This window comes from Euprymna scolopes, chromosome 8 (genome assembly GCF_053919585.1).
Source record: "Euprymna scolopes isolate OS-2025 chromosome 8, ASM5391958v1, whole genome shotgun sequence".
Lineage (NCBI taxonomy): Eukaryota > Metazoa > Mollusca > Cephalopoda > Sepiida > Sepiolidae > Euprymna > Euprymna scolopes.
The window spans coordinates 31,717,010-31,738,149 of record NC_136489.1 but is presented as its reverse complement, the minus strand read 5'-3'; the positions used below and the strand labels follow the sequence as shown (position 1 = coordinate 31,738,149).

The window sequence follows — 21,140 nt, the reverse complement described above, 5'->3', positions numbered from 1 at the left end:
GGAGGGCTGCAGGCTGGAAATGCAGGAAGCTGGAGCTGCAGGCAGGGATGCAGGAAGCTGGAGCTGCAGGCAGGGAATGCAGGAAGCTGGAGCTGCAGGCAGGAGTTGCCGGAAGGCTGCAGGCTGGAAATGCAGGAAGCTGGAGCTGCAGGCAGGGATGCAGGAATGTTGAGCTGCAGGCAGGGGATGCAGGAAGCTGGAGCTGCAGGCAGGAGCTGCCGGAACGCTGCAGGCTGGAAATGCAGGAAGCTGGAGCTACAGGCAGGGGATGCAGGAAGCTGGAGCTGCAGGCAGGAGTTGCTGGAGGGCTGCAGGCTGGAAATGCAGGAAGCTGGAGCTGCAGGCAGGGGATGCAGGAAGCTGGAGCTGCAGGCAGGAGTTGCCGGAGGGCTACAGGCTGGAAATGCTGGAAGCTGGAGCTGCAGGCAGGGGATGCAGGAAGCTGGAGCTGCAGGCAGGAGTTGTCGAAGGGCTGCAGGCTGGAAATGCAGGAAGCTGGAGCTGCAGGCAGGGGATGCAGGAAGCTGGAGCTGCAGGCAGGAGATGCAGGAAGCTGGAGCTGCAGGTAGGAGTTGCCGGAGGGCTGCAAGCTAGAGATGCAGGAAGCTAGAGCTTCAGGAAACTGCAGGAGGCTGAAGCTGCTGGTTGGAGATGCAGGAAGCTGGAGCTGTAGGCAGGAGATGCAGGAGGCTTAAGCTGCAGGCAGGAGATGCAGGAAGCAGGCAAGCTGGAGGCTGCAGGAAGTTGGAGCTGCATTAGGCGACAGGCAGTAAAACAAAGGGGAAGGTCTTTCGTAGGAACCTAGCCCTGAAAAGGGCTCTTCGGATTACTGATTCTGGGGTACTCTTAGCCCTCTAGCCGACCTGCCTTTATTTATCATGAAAATTATAATACATTTTTTAGTGCATACAACAAGTGCCGGGCATGTGTTATATAATGAAAAATGGTACAACTTTATGATTAGGCATGAAGCCCTAAAGGAATGGGGGGGGGGGGGGTTATCGGGTGTCGTCCACTGGTCTATTCCCTAAAACCTAGTTGCAATCACCAAAATACCGCATTCACTCTATGAACTTAAGCTATTTAAAATCTACCCGGATGAGATGAAAATGATATATTTACAATATTTACAATACTAATATACATATATATATGTAAACGTATATATATATATTAGGGACTTTTTTTTCCTGGCCAAGACGAGCCGTATTCATGTCATCGGCGTGATGTCAGTACGGTCGTTTCGTGAACACAAACAAACGATTCTAATTAATTTTAGACGGAAATTTATGCAATCAAAAGTAGATGGTGAGTGTATTGATTCCATTTAAAATTAATTTCGTTTTAGTGGTGTTTTTTGTGATATATTTAAGTCACGAATTGATGATGAACGGGAGAAATAAAGGATGAAGGAATTCATTGTGGCCGGATCTGTTCGCTTGTTTCTACACTCATGCTCTCGGCGGGAAGACGCAGGGTGTTGCATGAACAGCAACAGGTGTTACACCGTTTGGAGTAACGCCCCTTGGAGGTGACCGGTGTAAGAAGAGTACTAAATAAAAATGGTTGCCGAGGAAACACAACCACTGGTGTTATGTTATATTTTATCCGTGGGCATCCTCACACATGAAACATGGTGATGGCGGTGGGATGTACAATAAACAGAAGAAAAAACAAAATGGTGGAAAGGTAGCAGAAAAAGAAAAAAAAAAAACAGATAAGTAACGTTTAATTTTTCGGTGTGAAAATTACGATGCCACAAGGTGGTGAGGAAAAAAAAAATGTCGGAAGGAGACATGAGTGCAATAAACAGACCGGTAGCTAGCATAATACCACCACCAACCCTTTGTATGGAGCAGAATTTGACAGAGAATTTAAAGCTATTTAAGCTGAAATGGCATAATTATACTATTATTACGTATCTGACAACCCAGTCGATACAATATCAAACTGCACTTTTTCTTCATACATTAGGGGATGATGATTTGAAAGTGTACTACGGGTTTCACTTTTCAACGCCCGAAGATGAAAGAACGCCTACGGAAATTATTCAGGCGTTTGAAAAATATGCTATAGGGGAAACAAATGAAACTTACGAGTGTTATGTTTTTCACACGAGAAAGCAAGGAGAAACGGAGACCGTGGAATCTTTTATTACGGCACTTCAGACGTTAGTAAAAACGTGCAATTTTTGTGGCAACTGTGTTTCCTCAGTACTCAGAGATCAAGTAGTGCTGGGAATACGTAACCCCCAGACACAAGCTGAGTTGCTTAAAATAAGACAGCTGGATTTACAAAGATGTATAGACATCTGTAAGCTGTCTGAAAATGCTACGTTACAAGCCAGTATCCTAAGGCCTGAGAGAGTGAACCGAGTGGAGTTCAGACACAAGAAAAAGCCAGGGGAACAAACTGTGAGAGAATGCAGAGCGTGTACACTGCAACATGGACCGAACCAGGAAGTATGTCTTGCATTTGGCAAGACATGTTACAACTGTAATGGGAAAAATCATTTTTCTGCGAAATGCAGACTAGCAAGGAAAAAGAAGGTGCAAACTGTCAAAACGCAACAATATGAGGATCAAGGTGACAGTAGTAGTTCTTCAGACTATGGGCAGGTAGACAGTGTAACAATAAAAGAAAAAGTTAATGCTGTGAATCATGAGGTGATAAAAGTGAAAATGATGGTGAAAGGAAAGCCAATTATTTTTCAGCTTGACAGTGGAGCATCAGTAAACATATTGAATGAGAAGCATGTAATGGGGAAAACACTGGAGCCTTCAAATAAGACACTGGTCATGTGGAATGGAACAGAAGTGAAGCCATTGGGAGAGTGTCGAGTTAAAATGATAAACCCCAAAACTGGACAAAAATATGCAGTTAAGTTTGTCATTGTAAAAGAGCATTTCCATCCTTTACTGGGAGCAAATGCAATTCAGAAGATGGCACTCATCACAATCAACCAGGACCAGTTCAAAATCATAGCCAAAATTTCCCAAATGGATGGATTCAGCAGTCAGAACTCTGACAGCATTATAAACGAGTCCAGAGATGTTTTTAAGGAGGAATTGGGTCAGTTACCTGGAGCGGTACATTTGGAGGTGGATACAGCAGTAACACCAAATGTAGCTGCAGCACGAAGAGTGCCAGTCGCACTGAAAGACAAATTAAAAGTTGAATTGGGGAAACTTGTTAAAAAGAAAGTAATTGAACCAGTAAGTGAGCCAACTCCATGGGTAAGTGCATTGGCATTGGTGATGAAGAAAAATGGAAATCTTAGGATTTGCATATGTTACATGATAAGGGCTCTCCCCTTTGCATGTAAGTATAAAAATAGAGATTTAGTTAAAATGAAAAAGAATAGACGAAATTCGAACCTCGTAAATTAGGTTTAGAAATAGATTACGAGAGAGAATTAGAAAATGGAATGTAAAACAAACCATTGTTTAGCTTAGAGATAAAATAGTTTCAAGAAAAGAATGTGCGTTGTCAATTCTGTTATGAAAATTCAATTGAAAGAATGCAACTACAAGATAATATAATAAACATGTTTTTAACATATTGGAAAAATAGGTTACTGGGAATATAGGTTAAAATTCTTTTTGTAAACAAAGGAAAAAGTTTTGGACACGCATTTCCAGAACACGTGAAAGAAGACACATGTTTTAACATGTGTATGACGTTATGGAAAATGGGAAGTTCTCGATATAGTTAGAAACTTGAGGAGAAACTGGGGAGAAACAGAGAGAGTCTGAGGCCGACAGACGACAGTCCAGACATGGACATTCGAACGTCTAGAACCGAGACGGTCACTTTTGAAACTTAGAATGTGAAGCTTTGAATTCTTGACTCAGAAAACCACGGCCGGTCGTGAGAAGAAATAAACCCATCATGTGTTTTTATAAACGTTGTCTTTGTGTTGTAACTCTACCAAAAGGTAAAGTGAAAATTGTTATTATATGTCTTGTATATCATGTGTTTTAAAATGTCTTTACATACACATCTTACATGCACAATATGAACACTAAGACTGTCTGAACACTATCTCCTCACTCAAAGAGATTCCATTACACTTCTAAGTATGAACATTTTTTATATATATGAATCTCTTTATAACACGAACATCTCTCTCACAACATCCCTCTTAAAAAAACAATCTCTCTTACAACAACATCTCTCACTAAGACTCACTCTAATAAGACTCTCTCTCTTAATAAGACTCTCTAACATGCACATTTAATAACAACAACAACAAGAACAATAATAACAATAAATATAACACATAGACCCAAGACCACTAAATAAAGCTTTGAAAAGGGAACATTTCTAACTACCTACATTGGATAATTTGCTGCCAGAACTGGCTGACAGCAAAGTATTTTCCACCCTGGATTCACGAGATGGATTTTGGCATTTGAAATTGGATGAAGTCAGCAGTCGTTTGACTACATTTACCACGCCATTTGGTCGGTTTCGGTGGAAGGTTTTACCATTTGAGATTACTCCAGCTCCAGAGATATTTTAAAAGGCCCTCTTTAACAATGTATGGGATTTAGAGGATGTGATCAACAAAGCAGATGATCTTCTGGTGATTGGGAAAGGTAAAACAATGGAGGAAGCAACAGCTGATCATGACAAAAAACTGAGAAAACTGTTGCAGAGATGCCGTGATCGTGGGATTCGATTGAATGCTGGGAAATTGAACATACGACAAACATTTATATCTTTCCTAGGTCACACGATAACCAGTGATGGGTTACTTCCTGACCCTGGGAAGGTAAAAGCTATAAAAGAGATGCCATGCCCAACAGATGTTAAAAGCGTGCAAAGATTGGCTGGATTTGTGAACTATTTGGCAAAGTTTCTGCCACATATTTCCGATGTGATGGCCCCAATTCGGAATTTAGTGAAGGCAGATGTGCCATGGACGTGATCCCAAATTCATGAAAGAGCTTTTGAAAAAATTAAAAGGTTAGTGAGTGAGGCACCAGTATTGAGATACTATGAACCCAACAAACCTTTGGTCATTCAATGTGATGCAAGTGAGAAGGGTATGGGGGCTGCACTACTGCAGGAAGGTCAACCTCTAGCCTATATCAGCCGTGCACTGACTGACACAGAAACCCGATATGCGCAAATTGAAAAAGAACTGCTAGCAGGAGTCTATGCTACCGAACGGTTTCATCAATATACGTTTGGTCGACAGATAACGGTACTGACCGATCATAGGCTATTAGAAGCTATCATGAAAAAAGAGTTGGGAAAATGCCCCAAACGACTGCAAAACATGCTGATGCGATTGCAGGCTTATGATGCTACCGTTCTGTACCATCCAGGTAGGAAGATGTTCCTTGCAGACACGCTATCAAAAGAAGACCGAAGCATGCAGCAGTTGCAGCAAGTAATTGTGGGGGGGGGGATGGCCAGACGAAAAAATAGATCTTGACCCAGAGGTGAGACCGTTTTTTGGTATATGAAATGAAATGACTGTACAAGATGGGTTAATTTTCAGGGGTAATCGTGTAGTGGTTCCAATTACCCAGCGGGCTATACTGAAGGAGAAGCTGCATTCTACACACCTAGGAATAGAAGGATGTTGCAGAAGGGCAAGAGAATGTTTGTATGGGCCAAACATGAACAGTGAGATCAGAGACTATGTTTCAAAATGCCCCACATGCAGAAAATACGAAGTAGCCAATCCAGCCGAACCATTAATGGCTCATGGAGTTCCTGACAGACCCTGGGCGAAAGTGGGAGTGGACCTATTTAAGTTTACAAATAGAGACTATCTTTGTACTGTGGATTATATGAGCAACTTCTGGGAAATTGATCATCTTCAAAATACAGAAACTAAGGCAGTAGTAACCAAACTGAAACATCATTTTGCACGACATGGAATACCAGATCAGGTCGTAATTGATAATGGGCCTCAGTTTAGCAGCCAGGAATTTTCCACCTTTGCTAAAAAGTGGTGTTTTATACATACACCTATCAGTCGATACAATAGCAAGGTGAATGGGAAAGTGGGATCTGCAGTAAAAATGGCAAAGAACCTTTTCCGGAAAGCGATGGAGGATAAGGCTGATCCATACCTAGCAATGTTGGATCATAGGAATACACCATCTAAGGGTCTCTTATCACCAGCTCAGAAGCTGATGTTAAGGAGAACAAAAACGCTTCTCCCAACTAGAGAGGAGTTACTCAGACCAGAATTGGCCAAAACCTCAAAAAGTATGTTAAACGAGACAGCAGGAAACAAGAACAGTTTTTTAACCACAAAGTGAAAACACTTCAACCGTTACACCCTGGAGATGTAGTATGGATGAAACCCCCATATAAAGGGCCAGAGAGAGTGGAAGAAGGCAATTGTATGGGAGAAACTGGATGAGCGGTCATACAATGTAAAAGTGAATGGGGAGCTATATTGACGGAATAGGGTCGACTTGAAAAAAACTACAGAAGCACCCCCACTTACATCGTTGATTCACCAGCCATGTGGAGTGCAGAGTGAAATAGTCAGGAATGAAGGTACCGGCATAGAAGAGAGAGATGACACAGGCCAACCTGGGTATGAAGGTGAATTGGGAGAGGGAGTTAACCTGACATCACGCCCAATGATATCAAGCCCCGAACAAACAAAAGCAAGCCTACGGACTACACGTAGTAAGTAGTGAGAGATCCTGTGAGATTCAGGGACTATGCGAAATAAAATAGAGAAGGGCAGAATAATCCCTGTTAGGCAGGAGGGTAGTCTGCCCAATGAATGCCTAGGTCACTTTTTATATATATTTTATTTTAATTCCGTTCAGACGTTTTTTTGTTGTTTGTTTTCTCCTTTCTTTGAGAAAAGGGAAGATGTTGCATGAACAGCAACAGGTGTTACACCGTTTGGAGTAACGCCCCTTGGAGGTGACCGGTGTAAGAAGAGTACTAAATAAAGATGGTTGCCGAGTAAACGCAAACACTAGTGTCATGTTATATTTTATCCGTGGGCATCCTCACGCATGAAACACAGGGGTGGGGAGAGGAGAGAAAAACAAAGAAAATATTGAAGCAGTGATTTCCACCGCGACACGTGTTTAAAAAAACAAACAAAAAACACTAAGAAATAACAGAACGACAACGACAGTAGCCTATGAATTTATGTTCACTGTTCCTATTTTCTTTTTAAACACTTAAAAAGAAACGCTTCCCGATTAGATGCGGGAAGATACACCCTTATGTCAACAGGATATAGCGACTTAGAAAAAAAAAAAAAAACCCTACTGTATTTAAAGATTAATTCTTTGGCCAAAATCAGCATATTCTAAAAAGAAAGATACAGACAAAAGAACAAAAACAATGTTTCTTCAACCTTTTTCAATATCCCCGGTTCTTTTATTAATATTCGCTTCCTTCTTGATCTTTTGTGAAACGAATGTTTCCGCAAATTCAGAGGACACATTAATCTTTGAAAAAACTGTAAATGTTCGACAGTTTAGCGCGCGGGTGGCGTTGGACCGGCCGATTAAAATCACCGACGATCGATTCCTTTCTATTACCCTTTCCGCTGGCCTTATCCGGGACAAATGGGCTCCTAACTTCGATACCAGGTAGGTGATGATACTGTTCTATTTATTTTCTATTTTCCTAGTCTACAGCAGTCCGGTTATGTTATTTATGTTGGTGCGAAACAACTCATTCATTTCAATAAAATCATTATTTATGGACTGGTTAATTCCCATGTTAGTCACATAAATTTGTGCTCATACAAAGAGAGGCAACAGATCGATTTTTTAAAACATATCCTTTTAAGCAAAAACAATATTATTTGCTGAATTGTCATGTCGAAAATAGTAATATATCCAAAATTTACGAAAAGTCATCGAGTAGAATAACTGCTATTATGCTATAGGATGCTTTTTCGGGACCCTTAAAGATAAATTAAATCGAGTCGTCAATTTATATAGGAAGAGTTACGAATTTAAATTTTTATATGCACTAGAAATAAATTCGGGAAAAGACGACACTCAGTAAAGAACACAGAATTGCAGTGGTTGTTATTTATTTTATATATACCACTGGTATATATAAAATAAATAACATTTATTTAGATGAAAGAAGTATTAAAATAATGGTTCAACGTAAGTGTTTTTTTTTGTTTGTTTGTTTTTTTTTTTATAAAGGAATCACCACTTATCAAGGCCCAGAGGTTGCTCGAGGATAAGAGTTAAAGAGTGGACAGGAGTCAAAAGGACAATATCATAGTAATTGTAAGAAGTATAAATTTGGTAAATTGGATTACTTAAGGTGAACGGCTCAGCAAGAACTTGTTTACATTGGACTTGAAGACGGCCATATTGTAGTAAGCTGGAAAGCAGATAAACGGAAGAGAGTTAGTTCCACAGGTGTGCAGTTCTTAGAAAGAAGCTTTGTTCATGGAATCTACGTTTAGGTTTAGGCACAGATAAAGAGTGGATGAAATTATTGATAGTGTTTACAGCCAAACGAGTGTTTCTTGTGAATGTTTGGCGAGGGATGGACCATAGATTGGAACTCAGACGAGCACTTGCCATGAAAATAACGATAAAACAGAGACAGACTCGAACGTCTCTTCTGTGAGAAAGAGGTTGCAGGGCATCCCTCACTAGGCTATGAAGTCTATTCTGAACTCTGCCAAGGCAGGAAAGGTCTTCCTAACAACTCCTGCCCAGATGTGACAACAATACTCCATCCTTGGACGTATCTAGCTCTTATATAGGTAAAGAATCGCATCAGCAGGTAGATATCTACTGGATCGATAGAAGGATCCCATAATTTTTCCAGCAACTTCGGCAACGGATTTGATGTACGTATTCCATTTTAGATCAGAAGTAAAAGTCAAGCCCAAAAACTTGTCAAAACATGGAGCCTCCCCAAGACAAGAGCCATTCATTTCAATTGATGCAAGATTAGCATCAGAGCGTTGATAATGCAAAGATAGAAGCTTGGTTTTAGATACATTGAAAGTAACCAGCCACTTTTTTCCCCATTGTACCACATGCTCAAGATCAGAGGAGAGAGAATCAGAGAGTACTTGGTTGTTTATGGCCTTTGATGTGTTGCCATAGATGGTGGTGTCATCAGCAAAAATGTCTACGAATGATGTAAGGATGTGTCTTTGAACGTTTCAAATGAATGATTATTAGTGCGCGGATTTTGTGTGTATGGCACAAGGCTTAAAAGGACTGCTTTTTTTCATAGGTGTGCCGCAGGAGGGCTTGTTGTGTGGTTAAACACACCTAAAAGAAAAATGCTTGTTCTAAAAATAATAAATAAATTAAAACCCAATTACGTGCGCAAACAAAAACGAGAGAAATTTCAGAGGCACAAAGATTTTTAAAAATATGGCCACACAAATTCTGCGGGAAACACAACTTAAAATGCGTTTTTTCGGTGGATGTAGTTGAAAGCATACCACATCAATGCTCAGAGAAAAATTTAATTTTCAAAGCATTTATTCTCACATTGCCTGGGAGCCGATCGACAAATACTTAAACGAACTCACTCACTCTCACTCTGCGCTCTGCGTTTCTCACTCTTCGCTCACCGTCCTTTCTTCACTTCTCTATTCATGTCAGCGACTCCGTTGCTACGTATTTTTCTGCCAGCATGACAAAACACGATTATCTACACACATGCACACACAGAGCGAATAATGCAGAGGTTCAGCCGCACACAAGCACATTTACCTTCTTCTTTATTTCTCCTAGCACACGCAAAAATTAAGCCTGTTTTCTCATTGAGAAAACAAAGGACATTCTCTGCTTTTTTCTTGTTAAAACAAGGAACAGTCTCAATAACTTTTACATTTGCAAGAACTGTCTATCGAGACACGCCTTTTGGACACAAAAAAATTATTCGTTTGTTACTTGTTATTTTTGTGTAAATAAACACTGTTTATTTCACATGTATGATTTGATTTTATTTGTAGTGGAAAAAGGGGTTTTATGAGACTTGAGTTCCACTATAGAGTCAACATGGCTATTTTCCTTGTGGAAACCGTCTTTAATCCGCGTAAGTGAATATGTGTGTGTGTGTGCTTGTATTGTAAGGACAGTGCTTTGGGGGTGAATGTTTAAAAGAGGTTTGAGTTCTTGCTGGATGTGGTGAATTTCCACGATGGGTAATGTAGTTCATCAATGGCCCACATAAAACCATGATGGGTGTTTTAACGTCTCACGAAGACGGAGTTTCTTCGACCACGTGCTGTACTTGAGAATTTGGAGAGAAACTGCTTTGATTTTGACAAGTAAATGCCTTTATACTGCCCGCCTGCTGCTTCAGGACTGATCACCATATTTTCCTTTGCTTTTATGTTGCTCAGTATGTGACCAAATTGCATAGTAGAAACATTTTTCCGCAAGAGAAAATAAGTCTTCATTTAAGATTACTACACTGCATTCCAGGCTGTAAATTTCTCAGAAACAGACTGGATCTTTTAATCAGCTCCAACAGTTTGCATTTTGTTAGAATTAGGATTTCCTGATTGTGTGATTCCCACCTTGTAATGATGTACACTTATACATATGTGTATGGTGTACACTTATACATATGTGTTAACATGCCTAAAGACCTGAGACTCACATGTTGTAGACATAGTCGCAAAGGAGACAAAGAATAGGAAAGAACGTCAACTTTTGTTTCAGGTTTTAAGAAAGTAGCTTATTCCTCATTTTCCCGCCATACATGACTTCTCGTTATGGCAGTTATGTAACGCACATCTTGAACATGATCATCTTCTCTAATGTTCTCCTTTTTATAGTCTTTCTTTTTTCTTTACCATGATATCATTTTGTTCACGGCTCGGTATTTGCATATAGCTGCCATACTTGTCAGCACTGTTAAAAACTGACCTAAAAACAATGATAGCAGGTGGCAACAACTTGAATGCCAGGTCGTCCTTTGCGTGGTCGATTCAACATGAAAGAGGCAATAACCATTTTCGTTTTAAAATCATAAATATTTTTCACTACCTTTAAAATTAATCATTGTGCATCATTCGTTAATAAAAGCCTATTTGCTTCCAGGGAGAAATGTCCTTGCTAGGTGGCTTGGTTGCAACTGACAAATCAGCTTGCAAGGGGCATTGATTCCATCTGTTTCCTAAAAAACTACTTTAGCCCCTAGTTGGTCAGCAGAGAGAAATCCAAAAGCAATGAGGAAAAACGTTCCTCTCTCTCTCTGTCTACTGGACACTTCAGCATATTTCCTTTCTTCATTTGGACACTGTCATTCCTTCTATCTATAGCGAACAGTATAGGTAATTAACTATACTCTTTCTATTATTATAAAAGAGGTTTTGTTTTTTTCTTTTGTGAGACGGTTTCATGAAATACTAAAAATATATATATAGAAGTACGTCTTATGCAAATTTTTTTTTGCTTGACATACTGTGTGAGTTCCACAATACATACTAGTGTCTTAGTCTTTCAAAATTCTCCTCTGTGTCCTACTATTGTCTCACGAGAAAAATACACTCCTAAAGTTTGGTGTGTAAAATCCACGCATAATAATTTTCTTTTTTTTCCCTTTGTTTTTTTTCTGAGAGAGCATTATGAGGCTGGAGACACACAAATTACTAAATATAGCAACAGCATATACACACTATAACGCAATGTATTTCAAGTTCATACGCATGCACTCATTAACCAAATTGACATGCTTATATACATACATCTACACTGCCTACTGATTTCATGAACACTGTCACGTGTGAATGCACCTGGTGCAAGTCAAAATAAATATGTCTACTCAATTTTAAATTTTTCCTTAATGTAACCATTGTGTAAATTTTAATTTTAATTTGTACATTAAAGATTCCAATTGTTTTTTAATAAATATTTATTTATTTGAAATCAACTTAGTTTAAATGATATACGTCATCTTCAGGCGGAGTAACAGTTTGTTTTTTGTTTTCCATTTTCTCCCTTGTGGCATGGTGTCTCTAATTCATATAATGATCAGCAGTGATTTTACCCAAATGATCCAATCAAGACGACAGTGGTGGCTTGCATAAAATGAATTAGAGACTTTACCCTCCGTTTGCCTGTTTCCCACCTGACTACAACTTAGATGTCTTCAAGTCCAATATAAACAAACTCCTGATCAACTGCCCCCTTAAGTAAGACACTTTATCAAATCTCCATTACTAATGATTACTACAATATTATCCCATTGATTACTGTACACGCAATGACTCTTATCCTCGAGTGGCTTACGGGCTTTGATAAGTAGTGACTACCATAAAAAAAATCCCCAAAATATAAGTATTGGACAAATTGTAGTTTATAAATTTAAGAAGCCAACACAATAATAAATTAATTTTTAAAAGTAAATACAACTTAATAAAGTTTATTTAATAATTCAATAATAATAATTAATAATATGATTTAATAATAATAATTAATAATATAATTCAATAATAATAATTAATAATATAATTCAATAATAATAATTAATAATATAATTTAGTAATAATAATTAATAATATAATTTAGTAATAATAATTAATAATATAATTTAGTAATAATAATTAATAATATAATTCAATAATAATAATTAATAATATAATTTAGTAATAATGATTAATAATATAATTCAATAATAATAATTAATAATATAATTTAGAAATAATGATTAATAATATAATTTAGTAATAATAATTAATAATATAATTTAATAATAATAATTAATAATATAATTTAATAATAATAATTAATAATATAATTTAGTAATAATAATTAATGATAATAATTAATGATACAATTTAATAATAATAATTAATAATATAATTTAATGATAATAATTAATAATATAATTTAATAATAATAATTAATAATAATAATTAATGATGCAATTTAATAATAATAATTAATAATATAATTTAATAATATAATTTAATAATAATAATTAATAATATAATTTCGTAATAATAATTAATAATAATAATTAATAATATAATTTAATAATAATTAATAATAATAATTTAGTAATATAATTTAATAATATAATCTACTAAGTTTAATAAATAAATACATATTTATTTTAACAAATTCTGTGTTGTATTGGCTTCTAAAACATACCAAATCCAATTAAAATTTCCACATTTGCGCAAGCCGCTACATTCCTCTTGATTGGATTATTTGAGGAAAATCACTGTTGAACATCATAAGAACATTACTTACCTAGAAACAGCATGCCAGGAGGGGGGAAAAAAAGGAAAAAGAAAAAAATTCCAGCGTCTAAAAATGTCTTGTATCATATAAAATAAGTCAGTTTAAAAAGTAATTTTTAACAAAAAATGAATTTTATTGGCTTCTTAAACTTTCAAATTTATGTCCATTCAAATTCTCCTCACAAATAAAATAACTTTTGTTCATTTAGTGTGTTCTATTACTCTTTAAACTTTTGTATTTTATCAATTCTTTGTGTTTTGTTGTCTTAATAAGTCTTCAATGATAATGAATTAGTTTTTTATTGATAGACTTTGTCATTCTTTCATTTCATGATTTTTTATCTTCAACAAAGAAGATCGAAAAAGAAAGCTGAGTATTTCAGTAGTTTTTAATGTAGTTGAATTCCTACAACTTTTGAACAAAGATGGTAAATATCCACGATTTAAAAAAAAAAATAAAATTACAAAAACAAAAAATTATTTTGATTGCTCACCCCCCAAAACATTAAATATTTCATTGAGTAAGTAATTAATTACCAGAATGAACCGTTGAAACATGTTATGATTCTTACTAATTTGAATAGCTTTTAAAATAATATTAACCAATTAACTTAGTATGAAAATGGACAGTAATCGGAGCTTTCACAGGTCATTTTAGTATTACTTCCCTTTCTCAACACAATTACAGACTCTCCACCAGAGAGTATTTTCGCTTTTCTGCGATTGCACGTGGATGTAACAGCTACTTTGATGTATCAACACAAACACACATTTATGTACTTAAGATTTCCCCTCTTTGTTTACATATATGCAGAGACACATCATTCTCCTTTGACTTTGCTAGATAACACATGTGGCTACAGCCGAGATTGAACTCGCTACACGAGTTTGTAGTGTAATTCAAAGCTTGTCCGTAGCTGAATACTTGATGCTTTGCTAGGGCTATCAAGAGTATTTTTATCATATGCCATCACTAGCCTACCTTCTATCTATATATATAAAAGCGAAAATGTGCGTTTCTGTGTGTGTGCATTTTTCTGTACGTCCGCTAAAGGCTTTTTTCGCCAGGATTCTTGGGGGAGGGGTTACTATTTCTTATAATTTTTTATATGCGACCGAGATCATAAAATATGGAACACTTACGAAACGACATCATAAAAGTCTTTTAGTTCAGCGACTTTTATCTTACAAAATTCGCGCTGTGAATTCGTTTTCTCTCTCTACTGCTCCTCCTGCTATGGCATGAGATTTGACCTAGAAAACCACTTGGGTTTATAAATACTTATTTTGAACTCATCTAAAGTTACTGCCTTCGTGGTGTCGTGTTATGTCATCAGACTATTAACTTCAAGGCTTTGGGTTCGAGCCTACCTTTGTTCGAAAGTTTTTTTTTTGTTCGTTTTTTTTTTAATATTTAAACAGGGTTATTACTTTTAGTTTCCATCCACCCCCGCCAGCACACACACCTATTTTTCGCGTTCGCTGTTTTTTTTGTTTTTATTTTTCAGATTTTTTATACAATTTCAAATCAAAGTTTTAACATCGTTTGTTTTTTTTTTTTTTTTTTCCATCATGTTCGCATTTTCTTATTTTAGTTTTTGTTTTAACATCGTTCATTTGCATCACGTTAAACAGGGTTATTACTTCGCTTATTCTTTTGTTTTGATTTAACCCCCCCCCTCCCCCGAACATACACACCTCTAAACACCTGGGCAATGCCGGATACCACCGCTAGTGGCTAAAGAAAGGCCCATCTGCTCTCAAGAGAATGATGATAGACCACACAAATTACCCCACCTGGTATTTTACCTTGCGGTAAATACAGCGCCTAACCTTCCCAAATGGTCATCCACCTGGTCCTAGCCAGGCTCGATGTTACTTAACTTCGGTGATCTGGCAACAACCGATGTGTCAACGTGATTGTGCCGTACTTTGCTATCGACATTCTCATGGATTGAATTTCATAGCAAACGTACACACCTCCCCCCAGGCATCATCCTGCGATCTACTTAGATGGCTCAACGCAAACACATAATTATGTACGTAAGATTTCCCCTCTTTGCTTACATATGCAAACACATTATTTTACTCTGACGTTGTTATATACTTTCTTGAGTCTTCAAGTTCATAACAAACACCATGTGAACACAAATGTACATGCATGTTCACATCATTTGTGGATGCTTTGCACACATTCTCATGGATACAATTTCATAGCGAATTCAGTTGGGATGGCAAACAGTAAATGTTTCTATTCTATAGTTGTTACTTTATTTTTCATTGGCATGATTGTATATTGAACGTATATAAATGTGGGTGCTGCAAAGTGTCAAATACAAAATTGTCCCTTCAAAAAAATATATTCAACAACCTTCGTTTTTCCCATTCTCTCTAAAATCCTGAAAGCGAAATTCTTATAATGATTATAAAATTGGGTACTTATCCAGTTTAGGACCCAATCTCTGGCAACTTCACATCTGCATCTTCCGGTAGATTATCTAAGAAGCTGGAAGATGTTAAAGTAATTTTCCCCACTCTTTATCTGTGCCTAAATCAAAACGTAGATTCCATGAACAAAGATTCTTTCTTAGAACTGCACGCCTGTGGAACTCTCTACCACTTGCCTGTTTCCCTCCTGACTTCAACTTGGATGTCTTCAAGTCCAACATAAACAAATTCCTGATGAACCGCGCTCTTAAGTAATGACACTTTATCAAATCTCCAATACTAACGAATACTACAACACTACCCCATTGATTACTGTATACACAATAACCCTTATCCCCGAGTGGTTTCTGGGCCTTGATAAGTGGTGACCTCCATGTACAAAAAGAAAAAGAAAAAAAAGTGAAATATAACAGTAAAAGTTTTGCCTTTGATTTGAAATCGTATGAAAACGATACATGGAGATGTGGAAGTTCAGAAAAAAATGTCACGTTTGAGCAGACAACAGCTAAAATAATTAGATTCTTATTAATATGGAGACTGCTAACTGATAAAATTTTCGTTATCGTAATTTGTAGCCCCACCCCCCCAAAAAAAGTACTGTTTAAATTATTTTTTTATTAAATCCCTCTTTATTCTTGGAAATATCAATTTTTAATTTTTAAAACTGAGCTTTTTTTAAAATCTTAACTAAATCCTTAAATTAACTTTCAGAAACTATTTTCAATTTCAAATTTTTTTATGAACTTATCAACTAAAAGTCACATTTTTATTTAATATTAACAGATAGTGAAATATACCGTGTTCAAAGAAATTTAATTAAATCATAATTGTTTCAGTTAGTCAGTTTAGAAATTATATTTTTGTTCTGACAAAAGAAACAAGTAATGCTATGATTTTTCTCAGTGACATGCAAACAGATTATTGGGTCATTGACCTTTAGTATAAAAAAATTATTCATGTTTAATTTCTAGATATATTTTTTAATTATTCACTATTCCAAAATGGCATCTATAAAACGAAAAAAATGAATTATTAACAGTAACATTGATTATTGATACTGTTTTAAGATTGAATTTTCCACTTTTTGTCACGAACTTTGAAAAATTCAATCATTAAAATAAAATAATTTCACAAAGAATTTGAAATTACACAGGTAAAATCTGTCAAATGTAAATAATAAATAATTTTTAAAAATTTGGTAAAACTTAAATAATTTTAATATATTTTCCAAATTTTTTTTCTCCTAAAAATCTATAAAAATCGTATAAATCAGCAACATTTGTGGCCCAAAATCAAATATATTTTATTTTATCATTCTAGTATATTTTAATATGTAAAAATAAAAATAAGATGTGAATGCCCCCATCAAAAAAACATTTTGATAAGATCGTGTTGAGGTATGGGGGCAAAATATGATGATTTTTCTTGTGTATATTATTTTATTTCAATTTATATATAGCTCAGCTTTTTTAAGAAATGTGTTTTGATTGTTTACGTTAAAATATGTAGAAATAACGTCATTTCAATTTTCCCATTTTTAGATTTTGGGGGAGTTTTTGAAAATTCCCTGGTTTTACAGAGAGTAAAAACCTATGACATATTTTTTTAATCTTTCTTCTTGACAATACAGCAAAAATTACAATGAATCAATTTTATTTTACAAGCTTTTATTGTTATTTGTTAGGGGGATTTGAAATTTCCGCCTTTATTATGGTCAGACCTAGTTCTTGACGTGGGGGGAAACTAAATATCCTACAAAATGAAACTGCTAGTGTCTCTTCTAAATAAATAATTCCACTCCAAAAAGGGGAGGTAAGACCTGGGAGGGTGGACCTCCTAGGGCTACCAAAGGTATTTATGCAGTTTATGCTGAAATTATAACGTTATTATTTAGAAACCTATACTTTGTTAACTATTCTGTACTTTCATTAACAATTTAATAAGTAAAAGGTACCGTCAAAATTGAAAATACTGCTGAAAGATAGAATGGCCCATAAATTGCACTAGTATCTTACTCAAGACTAATACCACAGCTACTGAGAGAGTAGGCCAGTGAACATGACAGTGTGACGTCATTTCCAGATCAACATGTAGGTATAGAAAGTGTTTGATGTTCAATCAAGTGGCCATAAAAAAATATTTTTCGTTGCCTTAGATTGTGCATTTTTTTTATTCTCCTAAAGAGAAAAAACAATTCTCCATTTGGATAATTATATAATTGCAATTATTATAATAATTGCACATTGGGATAATTTTAATCTAATAAACGGCAACTGACAAGGCTAATCTGCTTGCCAGTCAGTTTGCCTCAAAGTCCACACTGAACTCGGTACACCACTCACTCCCTGATTTTCCTCTGCGAACAGACGCCACACTAGACGATTTTAAAATCACCCCTTCGCAGGTACATGCTATTTATAAAAAACCTAGACACCTCAAAAGCGTGTGGAGCAAATCTCATCCCGGCTGTGCTATTAAAAAAATGCTCTGTCGAGGTTGCTCCAGTTCTCTCCAAACTTTACAATAAATGCCTTAACGAATCTTGTTTTCCCGACTGCTGGAAAACCGCCTCTGTGGTACCAGTCTTCAAGAATTCTGGTGAAAGAACTGACCCACTAAATTATCGCCCCATTAGCCTCCTCCCGCTTTTCGCCAAAATATTTGAGTCCTTAGTTAATCAAGCCCTCGTCCAGCACCTAACAGCTGCTAAACTACTGACTGACAAACAATATGGATTCAGGCAAGCCCCTTCAACAGCAGATATCTTAACTGTAGTTTCTGAACATATATACTGTTCATTGGACAAAACAGAGGAGGGTAGAGAGGTGGCCCTTGATATATCTAAGGCTTTTGACAGGGTATGGCACGATGGTCTTCTAAGGAAAATTAGATCATATGGAATCACTGGAAGAATTCATAATGTAATTAAATCCTTCTTAAGTAATAGAAAAATCAAAGTTGTCCTCGACAGTCGTACATCCAAACAATATGACATAAATGCGGGAGTACCTCAGAGGTCTATCCTTGGACCTCTATTATTCCTGATATTCATAAATGACCTCCCTGATAAAATTGTTTCGGAGATGGGTATATTTGCCGATGACACCACTCTCTATAACAGATATGAGGGGAAAACAAATGAACACATATCAACGGGAATGGCAGAAACACTAGAGGATGACCTCCAATCATTAGTGGAATGGGGACAAAAATGGTTGGTCACATTCAATGCTGCAAAGACTAAGCTTGTTTCCTTCAATAACTACAAGAAACCTTCTCTACCACCAATAGCAATGGCCAAGAACACATTGCCTGAAAGTACTTATTTTAAACTCCTCGGCCTAACGTTTACAGGGAATATGAACTGGAATAGATACATTGAGAGCATTGCCAAGGCTGCTGCAAGGAAGGTTGGCTCCCTCTACCGTGCTAGAAAACTACTTATGCCTGACAGTATCCTATACCTCTATAAGGCCACCATTCGCCCATGTATGGAGTACTGTTGTCATATCTGGGCTGGTGCATCTGCTGCTTGTCTCTTGCTCCTGGACAGGGTTAAAAAGAGAGTCGCCAACCTGATAGGTCCTGAACTGTCATCTAGGTGTCAGCCTCTGTCCCATCGACGAGATGTTGCATCCCTCTGCCTGTTCTACAAATACTTTAATGGTGAATGCTCTGACGAACTGCAAACACTTGTACCTCCCCGACGTAACTACCCCCGACAAACCCGACAAGCTACTAAGTCTCATCCCTTTACAGTAGAGATCCCTAGGTGCAAGAAAGCCTTTTACTCCAATAGTTTCTTCCCCAGAACTGCGGGTCTTTGGAACTCCCTTCCGGGATTCTGCTTTCCCAACTGCAATGATATGCAGAAGTTCAAGTGTAATGTTAATAAACATCTTTCTACTCATCTCCCTTCATAATGACCCCGCTAATTAATTCCCTAATAGTAGCCCCCTGCTTCAAAGTTTGGGGGTGAAAATTGAATAAAAAAATTAAAAAAAAAAAAAAAAATATATAACAGTAAGTAGGTTGTTTTTTAATTTTTATATCTATCGAAGGAAGTCAAATATTTCATTTTATTTATTTTTTTAAACTGCAAAACAATTTTTATGCGAATATTTTTCAGTCTGTTCTTTTAATAATAAAACTTTTCATCTTAAAAAAATTTATTTTTACTCATGTTCACCCCTTACAAAGCATATCTCCACTTGGACGTAATGGGCTACTATTTGGGGCCATGTCTAGGAAAGGTTAACAAGATATTTGTTTATGTTACATTTAAACTTCTGCATATCAGTACAGCCAGGGAAGCAGGCAGCAGGAAGGGAATTTCAAAGTCTATATGTTCGAGGGAATAAACTATTAGAATAGAAAGCTTTCTGGCATTTAGGGACAACAACAGTGAAGGGGTTGCTAAGCCGGTTTGTCGGGGATATGTACGTCGAGGGGGTACAAGTGAAACAAGTTCATCAGAAAACATTCCATTAAAATATTTGTAAAACAGGCAAAGTGATGCAACATTGCGTATTTCCAAATATTTTGAAATTAGAAGCACTTTTTTTAAATTTATTTTTTTTTTTTTAACTAAAACAATTGATGAATTCAATATTTTAGCACCGGGCGTAATTTATTTCTTTGAAATATATTTAAAACTTAAAGTTTTGTTTGCTTGTTTGCTTTATAGCATTTTATCTGTAAATAATTTACATGACTGAAGTGGGAAATGAAATAGAAATTTTCTATTCTCTCAAACACATTCACTTTATTCTTTAAATTCTTTATTCTCTCGAACACTTTATTCATACGAACACAAATTCATCTTAAAAATTAATTAACTAAGCAGTTGTAATTAAAGTTTTGATATGAACTAAAAATAAAGAGTACATAAAATTTTAGTTAACATTTTCCTGTGTTTATCTTATAAATAAATATTATTTGGTATTTGTGTTGTGTACTTACTGCAGTAAAATAATAACGTTATTTAGAAAGCCATTCTTAATAGGGAGAGGCTTTCTTACTATTCTGCACTTTCACCTAACAATTTGATGAAAAAAAAGATGCCATAAAATTTAACTTGAAAATCCTATCTAAAATATAGCAGGGTGCGTACACTGCACAAACACCATTATTATTATTATTATAACAACAACAATAATTAAAAAAAGTACCTAACTGGGAACGTGGACTCTACGCAAATGGGTTTTAATTTAATGGTTGCTCTCTAAAAAGCATATACACAAAAGGTTTTCATTGGTTTATTTAATCACAAAAACTTTTTTGAAGATACTATTTTAGGCAAAAAAAAAAGACGCGAAAAGCATTATTTGAATATGTATGAAAAAATAATTGTAACCAGAAATAAAGAAAATAGAAGAAAATATAATAATAAAAATAAATTAGAATGAAAATAAAATAAAAACAAGTACAAAATAAAAGTATGAATCAAATTGAATTAAAGAAATAAAAAAAATTCCAAAAATAAAATAAATACATG

General features: G+C 36.0%; 1 protein-coding gene across 1 annotated transcript in view; it reads left to right on the top strand.

Annotated features, from left to right (window-relative positions):
* Positions 1-6,881: 6,881 nt before the first annotated feature.
* LOC145283518 (heparanase-like) overlaps positions 6,882-21,140 on the top strand; it is a 106,526-nt gene continuing 92,267 nt past the window's right edge. The window contains exon 1 of the mRNA XM_080132361.1: positions 6,882-7,592. Within this exon, the coding sequence (XP_079988487.1) occupies positions 7,342-7,592 (251 nt within the window). The 5' untranslated portion in view covers positions 6,882-7,341. The remainder of the gene's footprint in view (positions 7,593-21,140) is intronic.